The sequence below is a fragment of the Phyllobates terribilis genome, unplaced genomic scaffold (genome assembly GCF_046119375.1).
Source record: "Phyllobates terribilis strain yellow unplaced genomic scaffold, ASM4611937v1 Scaffold_150__1_contigs__length_4496277, whole genome shotgun sequence".
In the NCBI taxonomy this organism is placed as follows: Eukaryota; Metazoa; Chordata; class Amphibia; order Anura; family Dendrobatidae; genus Phyllobates; species Phyllobates terribilis.
In genome coordinates this window covers 555,070-573,681 of record NW_027362910.1, presented here as the reverse complement: position 1 = coordinate 573,681, position 18,612 = coordinate 555,070, and the positions used below count along the sequence as shown (strand labels likewise).

Genomic DNA, 18,612 nt, shown 5'->3' with positions numbered 1-18,612 from the left:
CTGCAGCGGGATACAGGAGCGGGTCTGGGAATACTGCCCCCAGAGAGGCAGGACGAACAGGCAAGGAGCGTGTTCAGACAGGACAGACAAAATACAGGAGCGGGTCTAGGTAATCGGCCCCTAGAAGGCGGGAGGAACAGGCTAGGAGCGTGTTCAGACAGGACAGACAAAATACAGGAGCGGGTCTAGGTAATCGGCCCCTAGAAGGCGGGAGGAACAGGCTAGGAGCGTGTTCAGACAGGACAGACAAAATACAGGAGCGGGTCTAGGTAATCGGCCCCTAGAAGGCGGGAGGAACAGGCTAGGAGCGTGTTCAGACAGGACAGACAAGATACACAGAAAGGACTCAGTTCAGACACGGGAACTAATACCGAAAAGCAGGAGACATACAGGACTAGTTCAGACACGGGAACTAACACCGCAAAGCAGGAGACATACAGGACACAGTTCAGACACGGGAGCTGATACCGCAAAGCAGGAGACATACAGGACTTAGTTCAGACACGGGAACTAATACCGCAAAGCAGGAGACATACAGGACACAGTTCAGACACGGGAGCTGATACCGCAAAGCAGGAGACATACAGGACTAAGTTCAGACAGGCCTGGAAATACAGCCTCCAGGAAAGGCAGACAAGGAACAAAGACGGGACCTGGCACCTTCAGAGTGCAAGCACACACTGAAGGAAAACACTTATGCTCAGGCAGGGATAGAAGGGAGCTGCTGAGCTATATACCAAGTGTAAGACAGCAATAGGCTGAGGACGCACAAGGGGCGTGACCCACAGCAGGTACAAAGAGCAGGAAGTGATCGGGCGCCGCCCTTAAGCAGCAGAGACAGACACAAACAGACAGCATGGAGGGAAGCCAGAGAGACATTCTGGACAGGAGATCAAGTGCGCGCTCCTGCACAGTGGGAGATGGACCACTATGCAAGGACGCCGCCAGGTATGTTACACAGGCCTCTCGGTCAGGGAAGTTTTTTGCAAGTGGTGCATAACGTAAATCTTCAAGTGGGGGCAATACATAAAGAACTGTTGTCTTGTTACGTGTTGGAGGGTCTTCCCACTCCTATTGTGTTGGGCCTTCCTTGGTTAACTAAGCATAATCCGGTTATTAATTGTCAATCCAGGGAGATAAGCCAATGGAGTGAATTCTGTAATAAAAACTGCATGAATACGGTCATCGGTGCTGTCACTCCTAGGGTCTTACCTCCATTTCTGGGGGACTTTGAGGATGTATTCTCGGAGAAAGGGTGTCAGGAACTACCTCCTCATCGCGTGTATGACTGTTCTGTAAAATTGCTTCCTGGGGCCAATTTACCTAAATCTAGGTTGTATAACCTATCTGGTCCGGAAAAGCAGGCCATGAAGGATTATATTTCAGAGAGTCTGGCTAAGGGGCATATTAGACCTTCATCTTCCCCGGTGGCCGCGGGGTTCTTCTTTGTGAAGAAGAAAGATGGAGGCCTACGCCCTTGCCTGGATTTCCGTGAACTTAATCGGATTACGGTCCGAGATCCGTATCCACTCCCACTTATCCCCGATCTCTTTAATCAGATCGTGGGCGCCAAGTGGTTCTCTAAGTTGGATCTCAGGGGGGCGTACAATCTGATTAGGATGAAGGAGGGGGATGAGTGGAAGACGGCGTTTAACACTCCGGAGGGGCATTATGAGAACCTTGTCATGCCATTCGGTCTGACTAATGCCCCGGCGGTGTTCCAACACTTTGTTAATTACATTTTTCGCCGCCTGGTGGGTCAATTTGTGGTCATATATCTGGATGACATCTTAATTTACTCGCCTGATCTTGTGTCTCATCAGGAGCATGTTAGGCAGGTGTTACAGATCTTGCGGGATAATAAACTGTACGCCAAATGGGAGAAGTGTGTGTTCGCCGTACAGGAACTCCAGTTTTTAGGTTTCCTGGTGTCAGCGTCCGGTCTTCGTATGGACCCAGGGAAAGTGCGGGCAGTTCTGGAGTGGGATCTGCCAGAGAATCTTAAGGCACTACAACGTTTCCTGGGGTTTGCTAATTATTACCGGAAATTCATTCGTAATTTCTCATCCATGGTTAAACCTCTCACAGACATAACAAAAAAGGGGACGGATTTTTCTAGGTGGTCTGACAAGGCTTGTCAAGCATTCTCCTCCTTGAAAAAATGTTTTGCCTCGGCACCCATACTCATTCAACCTGATGCGTCACAGCCGTTCATTGTAGAGGTAGACGCTTCTGAGGTAGGGGTGGGAGCAGTTTTATCACAAGGTTCGTCCCCTGGTAAGTGGCGTCCGTGCGCTTTTTTCTCCAAAAAATTGTCGTCCGCTGAGAGGAATTACGATGTCGGCAATAGGGAACTCTTGGCCATTAAGTTAGCTTTTGAGGAGTGGCGCCATTTTTTGGAGGGGGCAGTCCATCCGGTCACCGTTATCACCGATCACAAGAACCTGCTATATCTGGAGTCCGCAAAACGTCTGAATCCCAGACAAGCCAGGTGGTCATTGTTTTTTACCAGGTTTAATTTTGTCGTTACATATCGTCCTAGGTCAAAAAATGTGAAGGCAGATGCCTTATCTCGTAGTTTCCCTGGGGCCGGGAATACGGATGATCCGGTTCCTATCCTTCAAGAGGGGGTGGTGGTGTCGGCAGTATGCTCTGAGCTTGAGGAGGAGGTATTGGAGGCTCAGGGGGACGCCCCTGTTGGACCTCCAGGGAGACTGTTTGTTCCAGATCAGCTACGACAAAAGGTGATCGAGGCACACCATAACTCAGCTTTGGCAGGACACCCAGGAAGTAAAGCAACTGTGGATCTCCTCTCGCGTCGGTTTTGGTGGCCTAACTTACATAAGGAGGTGGTAACTTTTGTTGCGTCCTGTGGGGTTTGTGCGCACTCTAAGACCCCACATACCCATCCGTCTGGGGCCCTCTTACCTTTGAAGATCCCGGAGCGTCCTTGGACTCATCTGTCTATGGACTTTATTACGGACCTCCCGCCGTCCTCGGGTAAAACGGTCACACTCGTTGTAGTAGACAGGTTCAGCAAGATGGCACATTTTATCGCTCTTCCTGCTCTTCCTAATGCTAAAACTCTTGCGCAGGTGTTCATTGGAGAGATTGTGAGGCTTCACGGGGTACCCTCCGATGTGGTGTCGGATCGGGGGTCTGAGTTTGTGTCCAAATTCTGGAAGGCTTTTTGTATTCGGCGGGGGATGCATTTATCGTTCTCATCGGCTTTTCATCCTCAGACCAATGGTCAGACGGAACGTCTGAACCAGAGTTTGGAGACATATCTCCGGTGTTTTGTGTCAGAGAACCAGGAGGACTGGGCTTCTTTCTTACCTCTGGCGGAGTTTGCTCTTAATAATAGGCGGAGCGAGTCCACTGGTAAGTCCCCGTTTTTTGGGGCATATTGTTTTCACCCCCAGTTTTGTACTTTCAGTAGAGGGAGCTCTTCGGGAGGTTCCTGAGGAGGAACGATTTTCGTCATCACTCGCTTCAGTGTGGAGAGGGGTACTGAATAATCTGTGTACAATGGGGAACCGATACAAACGTATGGCTGATAGGAGGAGAGTGTCTGGTCCGGACCTAAGTGTGAACGATCGGGTATGGTTGTCTACTAAGAATATAAAACTCAAGGTTCCCTCCTGGAAACTGGGTCCCAGGTTCATCGGGCCGTACAGGATCAGTTCTATAATTAATCCGGTGGCATTCCGTCTTGACCTCCCCCCTACGTTTAAAATTCATAACGTGTTCCACAGATCTTTGCTTAAGAGGTATGTGGCGCCAATGATACCGTCACCTTTACCTCCTCCTCCAGTGGTGGTCAATGGAAATTTGGAGTTTCAGGTATCGAAAGTCATCGATTCACGTTTTAGTCGCCGGTCCCTGCAGTACCTGGTTCATTGGAAAGGGTATGGTCCTGAGGAGAGAATGTGGGTTCCTGCATCAGATATTAACGCAGACCGGTTTATTCGGGCCTTCCACACGACTCACCCGGATAAACCTGGCCCTGAGGGTCCGGAGGCCCCTCGTAGAAGGGGGGGTACTGTCACGGGTGTGTCACCACGAAGATCGTCGCGACTACACAGCCTGACTTCTCGCAGCCGAGTTTTTGGTGCTTTGTGTTTTGGTAGTGAGGGAGTTAATTCTCTCCCTCTGTGCTTGACGAGGCTCAGCCTCGCCCAGCTGCAGTTAATGCTGCTGGATTGGGATTCCTTCAAATACCTGCTGGTCTGATAGGGAAGTTGTCGGTGAAAGCATTTCTTGCAGACCTTCAGAGCGGATTGTTGTTTGGTGGAGTTCAGAGCGAAGAGTATACGGTGTGGTTTCTTCCCTTCCTCCCTTTATCATTTATCTCCTAACCTGTTGTTGTTCCCTCTGTAATTGTGGTGTGAGTTTTTGTATGCAAGGTGGTTTTTGGTTTTCCCCTTGTACTGTCTCGTTTGTTTAGTACTGTGTTTGGGCATTTTCTATCCTGTTCCCCATTGTTGTGATCGGGGTCCTTCTCAGGACTAGATTACTGAGGTTCAGGGATATTCAGGAGTTTAGGGTTACGCTGGCGGCCTGGACCTCTGTACCATTAACAGTACCTCCAGGTTGAGGGATTAGTCAGGGCCCCCGTTTAGGGTCAGCTCAGGCCCCTGACCTCCTGTACGTTGAGACAGCGTGACATTTGGTCAGTGACCACAGTGATTTGATGAACTTCTCCCTCCAGAAAATGTCTTCAAACTTTAAAGGCTAATTTAACAGTGAGTAACTCACAATTCCCAACCACATAATTTATTTCAGCAGATGAAAATTTTCTTGATAAAAAAGCACATGGCCGCAAATTGGTCAGAGTCTTGGAACATTGACACAAAACGGCACCGACCCTGACCTCCGAAGCATCCACCTCCACAATGAATGGTTCTTGGAGATCGGGTTTGATTAGAACAGGAGCAGACATAAAACACTCCTTCAATTGTTCAAAAGCCCCAATAGTATCCGGTGACCAAACCTTGAGATCTGCCCCCTTACGTGTGAGGTCAGTAATCTGAGAAAAAAAAACTAAAGAATTTCCTATAATAGTTGGCGAATCCTACAAAATGTTGCAACACTTTCAGGTCACCAGGTTGGACCCAATCTATTATGGCTTTCACCTTCCCAGGATCCATCGTAAACCATCAGCCGATAAAATTACCCCTGGGAATGAAACTTCCTGAACAGAAAAAAAATCATTTCTCAATTGTAACAAAGAAAGAATTCTCCCTCCACCTTTCTAATACAAGACGGACATGTTCCTGGTGAGAATCCAAATCAGGAGAGAAAATTCTATCATCAAGATAAATCACAAGAAATCTCCCGATGTAATCAGAGAAATATCATTCAGAAAGTGGTGAAATCCTGTTGGTGCATTGGAGAATCAAAAGGGCAGAACAAGATTATCGAATAAAATCTCCGCTCCGCACGCCTCGTACACGCGCGGCTCCGCTCCGCACGCCTCGTACACGCGCGGCTCCGCTCCGCACGCCTCGTACACGCGCGGCTCCGCTCCGCACGCCTCGTACACGCGCGGCTCCGCTCCGCACGCCTCGTACACGCGCGGCTCCGCTCCGCACGCCTCGTAAACGCGCGGCTCCGCTCCGCACGCCTCGTACACGCGCGGCTCTGCTACATCCACTCTGTAAACCCCTCCTGACCCCACACATAAACTTCAGCTCATCCAGCACCATGACAACCAGCACAGCAGAGTCCTGCATCCACTGAGGCCCCTGATCATGTGACCCCTGACTCCTCCCCTCCTGTGACCTCATCACAGGTCCTGTGCGCACACAACAGCCATATATGTGGTGGCGGCTCTGCAGGTGGAGGTATGTGGAGACCCCATTACTGGGCGCAGGGGGCATTAACCCCTTCAGCACGGAGGCTCTTTTGGGGTCTTGTGTTGCCCCTTTATAAGAATCATAAGGTTTCTGTTCTGTTTCCTGTAATAGATACATACGACCCAACTATGGAGACAGGAAGGGAGGAAACGTATTGTTCTCAGAGTACAGGACCCCCACAGTGTAATGCCCCCATTATGCCCCTTATGCAGGATGTATGATGCCCCCACAGTGTAATGCCCCCATTATACCCCTTATGTATGATGCCCCCACAGTGTAATACCCCCATTATACCCCTTATGCAGGATGTATGATGCCCCCCACAGTGTAATGCCCCCATTATGCCCCTTATGCAGGATGTATGATGCCCCTTATGCAGTATGTATGATGCCCCCATTATGCCCCTTATGCAGTATGTATGTATGATGCCCCCATTATGCCCCTTATGTATGATGCCCCCCCACACAGTGTAATGCCCCTTATGCAGGATGTATGATGCCCCCCACACAGTGTAATGCCCCCATTATGCCCCTTATGCAGGATGTATGATGCCCACATTATGCCCCTTATGCAGTATGTATGATGCCCCCCACACAGTGTAATGCCCCTTATGCAGTATGTATGATGCCCCACACAGTGTAATGCCCCCATTATGCCCCTTATGCAGTATGTATGTTGCCCCCACACAGTGTAATGCCCCCATTATGCCCCTTATGCAGGATGTGTGATGCCCCCATTATGCCCCTTATGCAGTATGTATGATGCCCCCCACACAGTGTAATGCCCCTTATGCAGTATGTATGATGCCCCACACAGTGTAATGCCCCCATTATGCCCCTTATGCAGTATGTATGTTGCCCCCACACAGTGTAATGCCCCCATTATGCCCCTTATGCAGTATGTATGTTGCCCCCACACAGTGTAATGCCCCCATTATGCCCCTTATGCAGTATGTATGTTGCCCCCACACAGTGTTATGCCCCCATTATGCCCCTTATGCTAAATGTATGATGCCCCCACACAGTGTAATGCCCCCATTATGCAGGATGTATGATGCCCCCATTATGCCCCTTATGCAGGATGTATGATTCCCCCCACACAGTGTAATGCCCCCATTATGCCCCTTATGCAGGATGTTTGATGCCCCCACACAGTGTAATGCCCCCATTATGCCCCTTATGCAGGATGTATGATGACCCCACACAGTGTAATTCCCCCATAGTACCGCCATCCCCCCCACACAGTACAATCAGAGGCATAACTAGGGTCTGATAGGACCTGTTGAGAGATTTCGACCACCCCCCATCCTGATATATACAGTGGGTATGGAAAGTATTCAGACCCCTGTAAATTTTTCTCTTTGTTTCATTGCAGCTATTTGGTAAATTCTAAAAAGTTATTTTTTTCTCTCATTAAAGTATACTCTGCACCCCATCTTGACTGAAAAAAACAGTAATGTAGAAATGTTTGCAAATTTATTAAAGAAAAACTGAAATATCGCATGGTCATAAGTATTCAGACCCTTTGCTCAGACACTCATATTTATGTCACAAGTCTATTTCCTTGTGATCCTCCTTGAGATGGTTCTACTCCTTCATTGGAGTCCAGCTGTGCTTAATTAAACTGATAGGACTTGATTTGGAAAGGCACACACCTGTCTATATAAGACCTCACAGCTCACAGTGCATGTCAGACCAAATGAGAATCATGAGCTCAAATGAACTGCCCAAGGAGCTCAGAGACAGAATTGTGGCAAGGCACAGATCTGGCCAAGGTTACAAAAGAATTTCTGCATTACTCAAGGTTCCTAAGAGCACAGTGGCCTCCATAATCCTTAAATGGAAGAGGTTTGGGACCACCAGAAGTCTTCCTAGACCTGGCCGTCCAGCCAAACAGCAATTGTGGGAGAAGAGCCTTGGTTGAGGAAAGGAGGAACCCCAAGATTACTGTGGCTGAGCTCCAGAGATGCAGTAGGGAGATGGGAGAAAGTTCCATAAAGTCAACTATCACTGCAGCCCTCCACCAGTCGGGACTCTATGGCAGAGTGGCCCGACAGAAGCCTCTCCTCAGTGCAAGACATATGAAAACCTACATAGAGTTTGCTCAAAAACACAAGAAGGACTCCCAGACTATGAGAAATAAGATTCTTTGGTCTGATGAGATGAAGATAGAACTTATTGGTGATAATTCTGAGGCTATGTGCCCTCGATGCAGAAATGAAGCGGAAAATTTCCGCTTCATTTCTGCATGCCCTTGCCTGGAAAAACGCGTGTGGAATTTGACACGTGTTTTTTGCGCGTTTTTGACATGCGGAATTGCCTTGTGTTTTTTAATGCATTGAGAAGGAAATTCCGCATGTGTAAACGCACAAATAATGAACATGCTGTGAATTTTTCCGCACATCAAAAACGCTGCAGAAAAATCAGCAGCATGGGTATTGAAATTGCGGATTGTCATTGGGGACCATGGGGGATGGATTACCAAGTGTTTTACAAGTGTTTACGCTGTGCAAATTCCACAGCAAAAACGCTTGAAAAACGCATCATGGGCACGCAGCCTAAGCGGTATGAGTGGAGAAAACCAGGCACTGCTCATCACCTGCCCAATACAATCCCAACAGTGAATCATGGTGGTGGCAGCATCATGCTATGGGGGTGTTTTTCAGCTGCAGGGACAGGACGACTGGTTGCAATTGAAGGAAACATGAATGTGGCCAAGTACAGAGATATCCTGGATGAAAACCTCTTCCAGAGTGCTCTGGATCTCAGACTTGGCCGAAGGTTCACCTTCCAACTAGACAATGACCCCAAGCACACAGCTAAAATAACAAAGGAGAGGCTTCAGAACAACTCTGTGACCATTCTTGACTGGCCCAGCCAGAGCCCTGACCTAAACCCAATTGAGCATCTCTGGAGAAACCTGAAAATGGCTGTCCACCAATGCAAAAATTTCTACATTTCTGTTTTTTTCAGTCATGATGGGGTGCAGAGTGTACATTAATGAGAAAAAAATGAACTTTTTAGAATTTACCAAATGGCTGCAATGAAACAAAGAGTGAAAAATGTACTGTTATACCAATTAAATATGTGAATAGAGTTGTTATAGACCCAGTCTGCGTACGGGCACTCTGACCTCTCTATGTACCAGATTAGATGTATGTTATATATTTATGTTTTGAAAAATCAAATAAAAATGATGTTGAAAAAAAAAAAAAAAAGGGAAAAATTTAAACTGGTCTGAATACTTTCCGTACCCCCTGTATATGTATGTCCCTTATCCTGGGCCTCAACCTAGTATATGTCCCCCGTTCTACCTCTGTTCTTTAGTGTATGGAAAAAAATAAACTATTACACTCACCAGGGGCGAACATAGAAGTGATGGGGCCCCATAACTGAAGTATAATGCACTCCCCATAATCCTCCATACAGTATAATGCACAGCCCATAGTTCGTACATGTAGTATAATGCACAGCCCATAGTCCACACGTAGTATAATGCACAGCCCAGTCATACATGTAGTATAATGCACAGCCCATAGTCATACATGTAGTATTATGCACAGTCCATAGTCCATACATGTAGTATAATGCACAGTCCATAGTCCATACATGTAGTATAATGCACAGTCCATAGTCCATACATGTAGTATAATGCACAGTCCATAGTCCATACATGTAGTATAATGCACAGCCCATAGTCCATACATGTAGTATAATGCACAGCCCATACTCTTACATGTAGTAGTATGGCCAAGGGCACCGTGTACTCGCTGATTAAAAAAACCAAAACATTATACTCGCCTTCCCTCTGCTCCCTCGCCGCTCGGTGTCTTTTTTCTGGAGCTGCCGCTGACTTCAGCTGCAAGCGACAGGAGAGCATGATGTTACTTCCATGCGCCCCCTAATGGCGTACATGCCGATGTCATCTGCTGGCCTCTGATTGGTCAGCAGCGTGTATTGTGGCACTTCAGCTGAATGTCAGTCCGAGAACACATCCAGCTGAAGTAGGGGTCGGTCGCAGGAGCCACTGCGGTCATTAAGCCTCTCAATATAATGCTCTCATAGTACCTCTATTTCCCCGCACCGTATAATGTTCTCACAGTACCGCCATCCCCCCCACATACAGTATAATGTTCCCACAGTACCACCATCTTCCCACATACAATATAATATTCCCACATTACCACCCCCCCCCACATACAGTATAATGTTCCCACATTACCACCATCCCCCCCACATACAGCATAATGTTCCCACAGTTCCGCAATCTTCCCACATACAGTATAATGTTCCCACAGTGCCATCATCCCCAATTTTATTTTATGTTTTAACACTTGCTTTTCTTTTTTTGGTGTTTTTCATGTAATATATGGAAGCCTACAGGAAAATGCTAAAAGAAACATAATATCCAGGAATAAAACCACTGTACATGGAGCCATTAGCATCAAATAACTGTCTTGTTCTTACACACACGCTCTTATAAATGAGATCTAACGTGATAAAAGATTACAACCTGGGAAAGACGGGAAACATTCACATAGACGGTCGGTGATGATGTAGTCAGTGACGGACTCTGGCCAAATTTGTTTCTAGAGCCGTATTAGAAGATGAAGATGTCGTCCTCATCATGAAGTTGTTATTTCTCATGCCATGTGTAATGTATATGACGAGAATTAGCGTTATGGAAGATGAGTCTATAAGAAACGTATTCAGCTGCCGACTCCGAGGAAGAAACTGCTTGTTGTCTGTGGCCTAAAATATATAGGTTTTATTAGTACGTCAGGGACAAAAGCAGAATGTTGTAAAATAATAAAAATACCATTGCTGCTTGGGTTTCTGTGTGATTCTTACTGAAGCCGTGGCCAACTTAGCCAGTGATTGGAAGTATGGAGGAGATGTCTAAGTCAGCAATTCAACTTATGTTCCAGTCCATAAAAAACTAGAGAACACAATATCTACACATTCTATCTCCTGATATATTTCCCTTATTGTCTCCAGTAATTGTATTATTACACAGAATTCTTTATGATGTTACATCGGCTCATCTTCTTCTCATTCAGGTCTCTACAATATCAGATCCTCTCAGTGAAGATCTTCTATATTAAGAGAATTTTTCTGAATCTCCTATCAAGGATGGACATGGACAGAGAGAAGATGGCGGAGAGGATATTACACCTCACCCTAGAGATCCTCTTCCGGCTTACTGGAGAGGTGAGAGATTCTGATGACGTCACATTACATCATTCTTATCTATGGGAATAACAGATGGACAGAACTGGAGAGGTGAGGACTCTGGAAATGTCTGTACTGAGATTTATTAATGTGTCTCTCCATAACCAGGATTACACAGTAGTGAAGAAGACCTCTAATGAGCGCTGTCAGGACCATGTGTCTGAGGGATGGGGAAGACCCCTGAGCCCAATCACAGGGCCTCCATCTCACCCCCTGATACATGAGGACATCAGTGACCAGAAGATCCTAGAACTCACCTACAAGATGATTGAGCTGCTGACTGGAGAGGTGACACTGCTGGGAATGCTGGGACATTATACAGTAACGCTATGGAGGGATCGGGGGGATGATGGTATCATTGTATGTGTCAGGTTCCTATAAGGTGTCAGGATGTCGCTGTCTATTTATCCATGGAGGAGTGGGAATATTTAGAAGGACACAAAGATCTGTACAAGGACATCATGATGGAGGTTCCCCAGCCCCTCACATCACCAGGTAATAGACAGGACTAAATACACACGGCCTATAATTATCTGTATGTAAAGAATGAATTCAGTCCTGTATGTGTTTCCTCCAGATCTATCCAGTAAGAGGACAACACCAGAGAGATGTCCCCGTCCTCTTCTTCCACAGGACTGTAAAGAAGATCCCAATGTTCCTCAGGATCATCAGGTAGATGGAGAGAAGGTGTCCTGAGATCTCCCCTATGATGTGTAGACGGCTGTGAAGGTCTTGTGCTCTGTCTTGTTTTATCCACCAGTATTATATGGTTTATACTTGTGTAATGAGAATGGTGGAGATGGCAGGATTAGAGCTGATCATAGATGTGACTTCTCCATCTGTCTGTGACTTTTACAATATTTGTTTCAGGGTGAAGATCTGACTCATATTAATACTACAGAGACATATGTGAGGGGTGATGAGCGGTGTAAAGAGGATATTCCTACATATGACTACCCAGGTGAGTAGTAACCACTAAATGCAGAGAAGTCACAGATTCTTCTCAGTCACCGGCTGTGGCTGCTTTATCGGTGGTGTAGTCCGGCCGTATCACAATCGTGTGATCACCATTTTCCCTCTAGACCACAACATTTTCCTCCATCCAAAAATGTTCACATTATTTTGTGTAATTTTAAAAGACCTTTTCTGTAGAACTTACAACCTGGAGGATCCACCTACCCCCTGGGATTAGTAGACGCTGACCGTTACCTGCCCAGATCTGTAAACTCCAAATCCAAATGACAGCGTACGTAGAATGTGCTGACAAGTGAGAAAATCACTTGAAGAAAAGTATTCTGATGGGCCTGTAAGAGAAAGCGGAGGGTAATGATGCTGTTGGCTTCCTAGATCCCTGATATCTTTTTGGATGAATCTAACTTCTCTCCCTTCTGTGCTGCTGAATGTTCTCATATGGTCCCTACAAGACCAGGTCCAGTCTTTCTGGCCAAGCTTCACTTTTATGATCGACAACATTAAATGTGCAGTGAGGCCAAGTGTGAATTTCTGTACAATAACAACGGAGTTTCCCTTTATCCTGACTTTTCAAACTATCTTCAAACAGGATCTTGATAAACTACATAAATAACATTACACCTGTGCCATGATATGTCTCTAAGCTGTGCGTGGCTGATGGCTGTAATATACATCTATTCACGCCTGCAGGAGATGTGGTGGCATGGCTCGAGCCCTGGTTTCATGGATTCACTCCACATCATAAATTCCATTATATTTTCAATCCTAAAGAATTCAGATTCCTGCACAATCTGTCCTGAAATGGGGGCACTAATACTTTCGCTACTCTTCTGGTCAGGACTCATCATACCTCCAATGGTCTACCATAAATGAGTGCGACTCCGGTTTAGTGATGGAGCTCTCCCTTATATATACGTTGTTGTTGGGGATGTAACATATCTTTTATTCTGTCTTTTTTACAGGTTCATTCTCTATGATAGTTTGATTATGGTGGGATCGGCCTGACTCACTTTTGGGTCAATGTAACTCCATGGTGGTCTTTAAAAGAAGGTCTCCATTACCTCTTCCCAATGCTGAGGTCTAAATTTAAGACCCCTCATCTCTGCACTATTATAAAAAGTTCTACTTCAATGTCTAATATTTCTTCTTGAAATTTATCTGACAGAAAATATTGTCCCTTACGATAGTTTAGATGATGAAGAGCCCCCGAGCCCCAGACTCTAATTACCCCCGAGAGGTTTCACCACTAGTTACTCACTATTTACTGAGAAGACTGTTCAGTTCCATCATTTCAGTAGATGTGTTACTGTCTATACTCACAGTTTTTGACTACAACAGTTCGTTCCCAAAATCCTCTGATTTAACCCCTTCCCGCAGACAGTTTTTTGTTCCTAATCAGGTTCCATTTTTCAAATCTGACGTGTGTCACTTTATGTGATGATAACTTTGGAATTCTTCACAAAGGATAATAGGAAACAAATGGACCTTACAAATTATTTCCAGCTACTCTTGAATGTGACAATCCCCTATATACGGTTGTACACTACTGTCTGGGCACATGGCAGGGTAAGAAGGGAAGGAGCGACATTTAGCTGTTTGAATGCAGATCTTGCAGATCCCAGAGGAGATGGGACACAACATTTGTAGAAACCTTAATATGACAAAATAGCAGAAAACCAGAGCAATAGAAATCCCCATAAAGTGACTCCATTTTGGAAATTATAACCCTCAATGAATTAATCTATAGGAGTAGTGACTATTTTGACTCCACGGCCACTTTCTGGACATTAGCTCACAGTCGACGTTGGAGAGTAAAAATTGCACATTGGCCATTTTATTACCCAACACATAGTGCCCAGATTGTGCTCCAGGAGACACACACCGTAAATGAAGAGGGTTCTTCTCACTATAGTAATGCCAAATACATGGATGATAAATGTGGTTTGGGCACACTGCAAGACTCAGAAGAGAGGAGGAGATTTGACTTTGGGAGAGCGGATATTGCTGGATTGGTTTATGGATGAGTAAAAGTTTTTATTGGTATCATTTTCATCTGCATAACATTGCTTGGTGGCTTCTTATTCCATATTTTGGAGGCAGAATGAACAAACCGTTGAACACCACGTTCCATTGGTTCATCCTAAGAAGTTTTCTATTAGTCTGTGAATTGTCATTCACTGTCATTCTGTCAATAAGTTGTGATTTCTACAGACATTTTAAGTAGAAATGCTCAAAAATATAAATTTCAAGGTTGTTTTATTCAAAATTAATGTTTTTTTTCTTGGCAGATGACTATACCAGGAGATCAGAGGGACAGGAGATTTTTAAATCTGATGATCTTGAGATCCCACAGGATACAATTGAAGTGAATGCCATTACTCCAGATATACCATCATCCCTTCACAGCAAAGATTTGTCATCTGATCCTATGAAACAGGTCCTGTCTTCTGATTCATTACCGACTACTAAGGAAAGTCAAAATAAAAAATTAAGGATTGAAAAACGAACTGCTCCTAAAGCAAAGAAGACATATTCACTACCAGAAAATGGAAATAGTTTTACCCTCGAAAAGTCTATAAGTCAAAAAATACACACAGTGGACAATAGATTTTCTTGTTCCAAATGTGGGAGATGTTTTAACCGTAAATCAGTTTTGGTTATTCACCAGAGAACCCACACCGGGGAGAAGCCTTTTTCATGTTCAGAATGTGGGAAATGTTTTAACCGGAAAACCGATCTTGTTAGACATCACATAATTCACACCGGGGCGAAGCCTTTTTCCTGTTCAGAATGTGGGAAATGTTTTAACCAGAAATCATATTTTGTTATTCACCAGAGAACTCACACAGGGGAGAAGCCTTTTTCATGTTCAGAATGTGGGAAATGTTTTAACCGGAAATCCGAACTTGTTAGACATCAGAGATCTCACACAGGGGAGAGGCCTTTTTCCTGTCCAGAATGTGGGAAATGTTTTTGCAATAAATCAGCTTTGGTTCAGCACCAGAGAACTCACATAGGGGAGAAGCTTTTTTCCTGTTCTGAATGTGAGAAATGTTTTAACCGGAAATCCGAACTTGTTAGACATCAGAGATCTCACACAGGGGAGAGGCCTTTTTCCTGTCCAGAATGTGGGAAATGTTTTAACCATAAATCAGTTTTGGTTAATCACCAGAGATCTCACACAGGGGAGAAGCCTTTTTCATGTTCAGAATGTGGGAAATGTTTTTACAATAAATCAGCTTTGGTTAACCACCAGAGAACTCACACAGGGGAGAAGCCTTTTTCCTGTTCTGAATGTGAGAAATGTTTTAACCAGAAATCAGGTCTTGTTAGACACCAGAGAACTCACACAGGGGAGAAGCATTTTTCATGTTCAGAATGTGGGAAATGTGTTAAATGGAAATCAGCTTTAATTAAGCACCAGAGAACCCACACAGTGTAGAAACCTTTTTCCTATTCTTTTTTTTTAATCCAATAAATTTTTGAGTTTTTTCATTAGTTTTTTTTTTTACAAAACAAGAAACCAGTACATACAATAATAAAATAACATACATGCATCTCTCCGATATATCCTTTCAGCTTGCCCATTACCGTCTGATAACTTGCAGTTACTATATCTTACAATTAACATTCCACATTCTTGAAATCTCTTATATAAGCATAATATTGTAATAAACATTATAATCCTATATACCTATAGGTCTGCTATATTACCCAGACCACGTGTTAAGGAATTCCAATACACAATTTTTAAAAATGCCGCAAAAATGCTACAAAAACGCTGCGTGGGCACATGGCCTAAGGCTGTGTGCCCACAATGCGTTTTTTAAGCGTTTCGGCATGGCAAAAACGCTGCAGAAACGCTTAAAAACGCATGTTAGAAGGTCTGCCATGTTCCCCAATGATAGTCCGCATGTGCTGTGCACATGCTGCGGAAATTTCCACTGCGGATTATCATTGCGGAAAAAAACGCAGCACTACCAATTATTTCGCGTAAGCGCTGCTTTTTCGCCGCCATTGACTTGCATTGGAACAAATGGATTCCACTTCACTAGATAAGCACATGCGGAATACATGCGTTCAATGTGCGGATGGTACCCGCGTGTGGAGGATGGGAGACTCTCTTCCGGACCCGGGTACCATAGAACCTGTCAAAAAAAAGAATAAAATATAAAATAAATGTTATATTTACCTTCTGACGGCCCCCGCTGCGCTCGTCCTCCCATGCCGGCAGCTCGCGATGGACTGAAGGACCTGCGCTGACGTCATAGTCATGTGACAGCAGGTCCTTCAGTGTACCGCGATCTGCCGGCAGCCAGGACGGAGCGAAGCAAGACTGCGGGGGCCATCGGAAGTTAAGTATAGATTTATAGATGGTGGCCTGATTCTAACGCATCGGGTATTCTAGAATATGTATGCGGCAGACCGGGCGCAATCAGCAGAGCGGTGTTTAAATTTGGCGCCAAAATCGCTGATTGGTCGCGGCCAACAACCGCGACCAATCAGCAAAGCGGTGTTGAAATTTAGCGGCTATATCGCTTATTGGTCACGGCCGGCAGTCGCGACTAATCAGCAAGGCGGGGTTTAAATTTTGCGCCAATAATGCTGATTGGTCGCGACCGGCGGCTGCAACCAATCAGCAAAGCGGTGTTTAAATTTGGCGCCAATAGTGGTGACTGGTCACGGCCACGACCATTCAGCAGAGCGGTGTTTAAATTTGGCGGCAATAATGCTGATTAGTCGCGGCCGGCAATTTGGCGCCAACAATACTGATTAGTCGCGGCCGGCAACCGCGACCAATCAGCAGAGCGGGGTTTAAATTTGGCGCCAAAATTGCTGATTGGTCGAGACAGCCGGCTGCCACCAATCAGCAGAGCGGGGTTTAAATTTGGCGCCAATAATGCTGATTGGTCGCGGATGGCGACCGCGACCAATCAGCAGAGCGGTGTTTAAATTTTGCGCCAATATTGCTGATTGGTCGCGGACGGCGACCGCGACTAATCAGCAGAACGGTGTTTAAATTTGGCGCCAATACTGCTGATTGATCTCGGCCAGCGACCGCGATCAATCAGCAGAGCGGTGTTTAAATTTGGCGCCAGTAATGCTGAGTAGTCGCGGCCCGCATCCGCGACCAACTAGCGGAGCGGGTTTAAATTTGGCGCCAAAATCGCTGATTGGTCGCGTCTGGCGTCCGCGACCAATCAGCACAGCAGTGTTTAAATGTGGCGGCAAGATCGGTGATTGGTCGCGGCCGCTATTTAAATGTGGCGCCCAAATCGGTGATTGGTCACGGGCAGCGGCTGCGACCAATCAGCAGAGCGGTGTTTAACTTTAGCGCCAAGATCACTGATTGGTCGCGTGTGGAGAGCGAGACCAATCAGTGAATCGTATTGGTGAGGACCGGGGAGCGGAATCGTATTAGTGAGGACCGGGGAGCGCCGCTGCCTGTGCGGCTACTTCCGCTGCGAGAAGCCGGGAGATGAGCGACTGCTCGCAGCAGAAGTATCCGGACCCGCAGCGCCGCTCCCCGGTCCTCCCTTGACACCCTAGCCGCTGATGTCCCCACAGTATCCGCATGGTGTTACAAAGGTCCGGACATTTGTGTTAAAAATCGGTGATTGGTCGCTGGCGCTGCCCGCGACCAATCACCGATTTGGGCGCCAAATTTAAATATCGGCCGCGACCAATCACCGATCTTGGCTCCACATTTAAACACCGCTGTGCTGATTGGTCGCCGACGCTTGGCGCGACCAATCACCGATTTTGGCGCCACATTTAAATAGCGTCCGCGACCAATCAGTACAGCGGTGTTTAAATGTGGAGCCAAGATCGGTGATTGGTCGCGGCCGATATTTAAATTTGGCGCCCAAATCGGTGATTGGTCGCGGGCAGCGTCCGCGACCAATCAGCACAGTAGTGTTTAACTTTTGCGGCAAGATCAGTGATTGGTCGCGGGCCAAGACCGCGACCAATCACCGATTTGTGCGGCACATTTAAATAGCGGCTGCGACCAATTGGATGTCAGCGCCGCTCCCCGGTCCTCCCTTCACACCCTAGCCGCTGATGTCCCCACAGTATCCGCATGGTGTTACAAAGGTCCGGACAATTGTGTTAAAAATCGCTGATTGGTCGCCGACGCTGGGCGCGACCAATCACCGATTTTGGCGCCACATTTAAATAGCGTCGGCGACCAATCAGCGATTTTTAACACAAATGTCCGGACCTTTGTAACACCATGCAGATACTGTGGGGACATCAGCGGCTAGGGTGTGAAGGGAGGACCGGGGAGCGGCGCTGACATCCATGCGGCTAGGGTGTGAAGGGAGGACCGGGGAGCGGCGCTGACATCCATGCGGCTAGGGTGTGAAGGGAGGACCGTTGAGCGGCGCTGACATCCAATTGGTCGCGGCCGCTATTTAAATGTGCCGCACAAATCGGTGATTGGTCGCGGTCTTGGCCCGCGACCAATCACTGATCTTGCCGCAAAAGTTAAACACTACTGTACTGATTGGTCGCGGACGCTGCCCGCGACCAATCACCGATTTGGGCGC

At 46.4% G+C, this 18,612-nt stretch overlaps 1 protein-coding gene across 1 annotated transcript; it reads left to right on the top strand.

The window, feature by feature from the left end:
• Window positions 1–5,777: 5,777 nt before the first annotated feature.
• LOC141206919 (uncharacterized) lies at window positions 5,778–17,506 on the top strand. The gene is made up of 7 exons (XM_073664283.1): window positions 5,778–5,846; window positions 10,918–11,068; window positions 11,198–11,377; window positions 11,461–11,584; window positions 11,667–11,761; window positions 11,960–12,050; window positions 14,350–17,506. Exons 1-7 carry the CDS (start codon window positions 5,821–5,823, stop codon window positions 15,501–15,503), a joined length of 1,821 nt encoding a protein of 606 aa, XP_073520384.1. The 5' UTR covers window positions 5,778–5,820; the 3' UTR covers window positions 15,504–17,506.
• The last annotated feature ends 1,106 nt before the right edge of the window (window positions 17,507–18,612 follow it).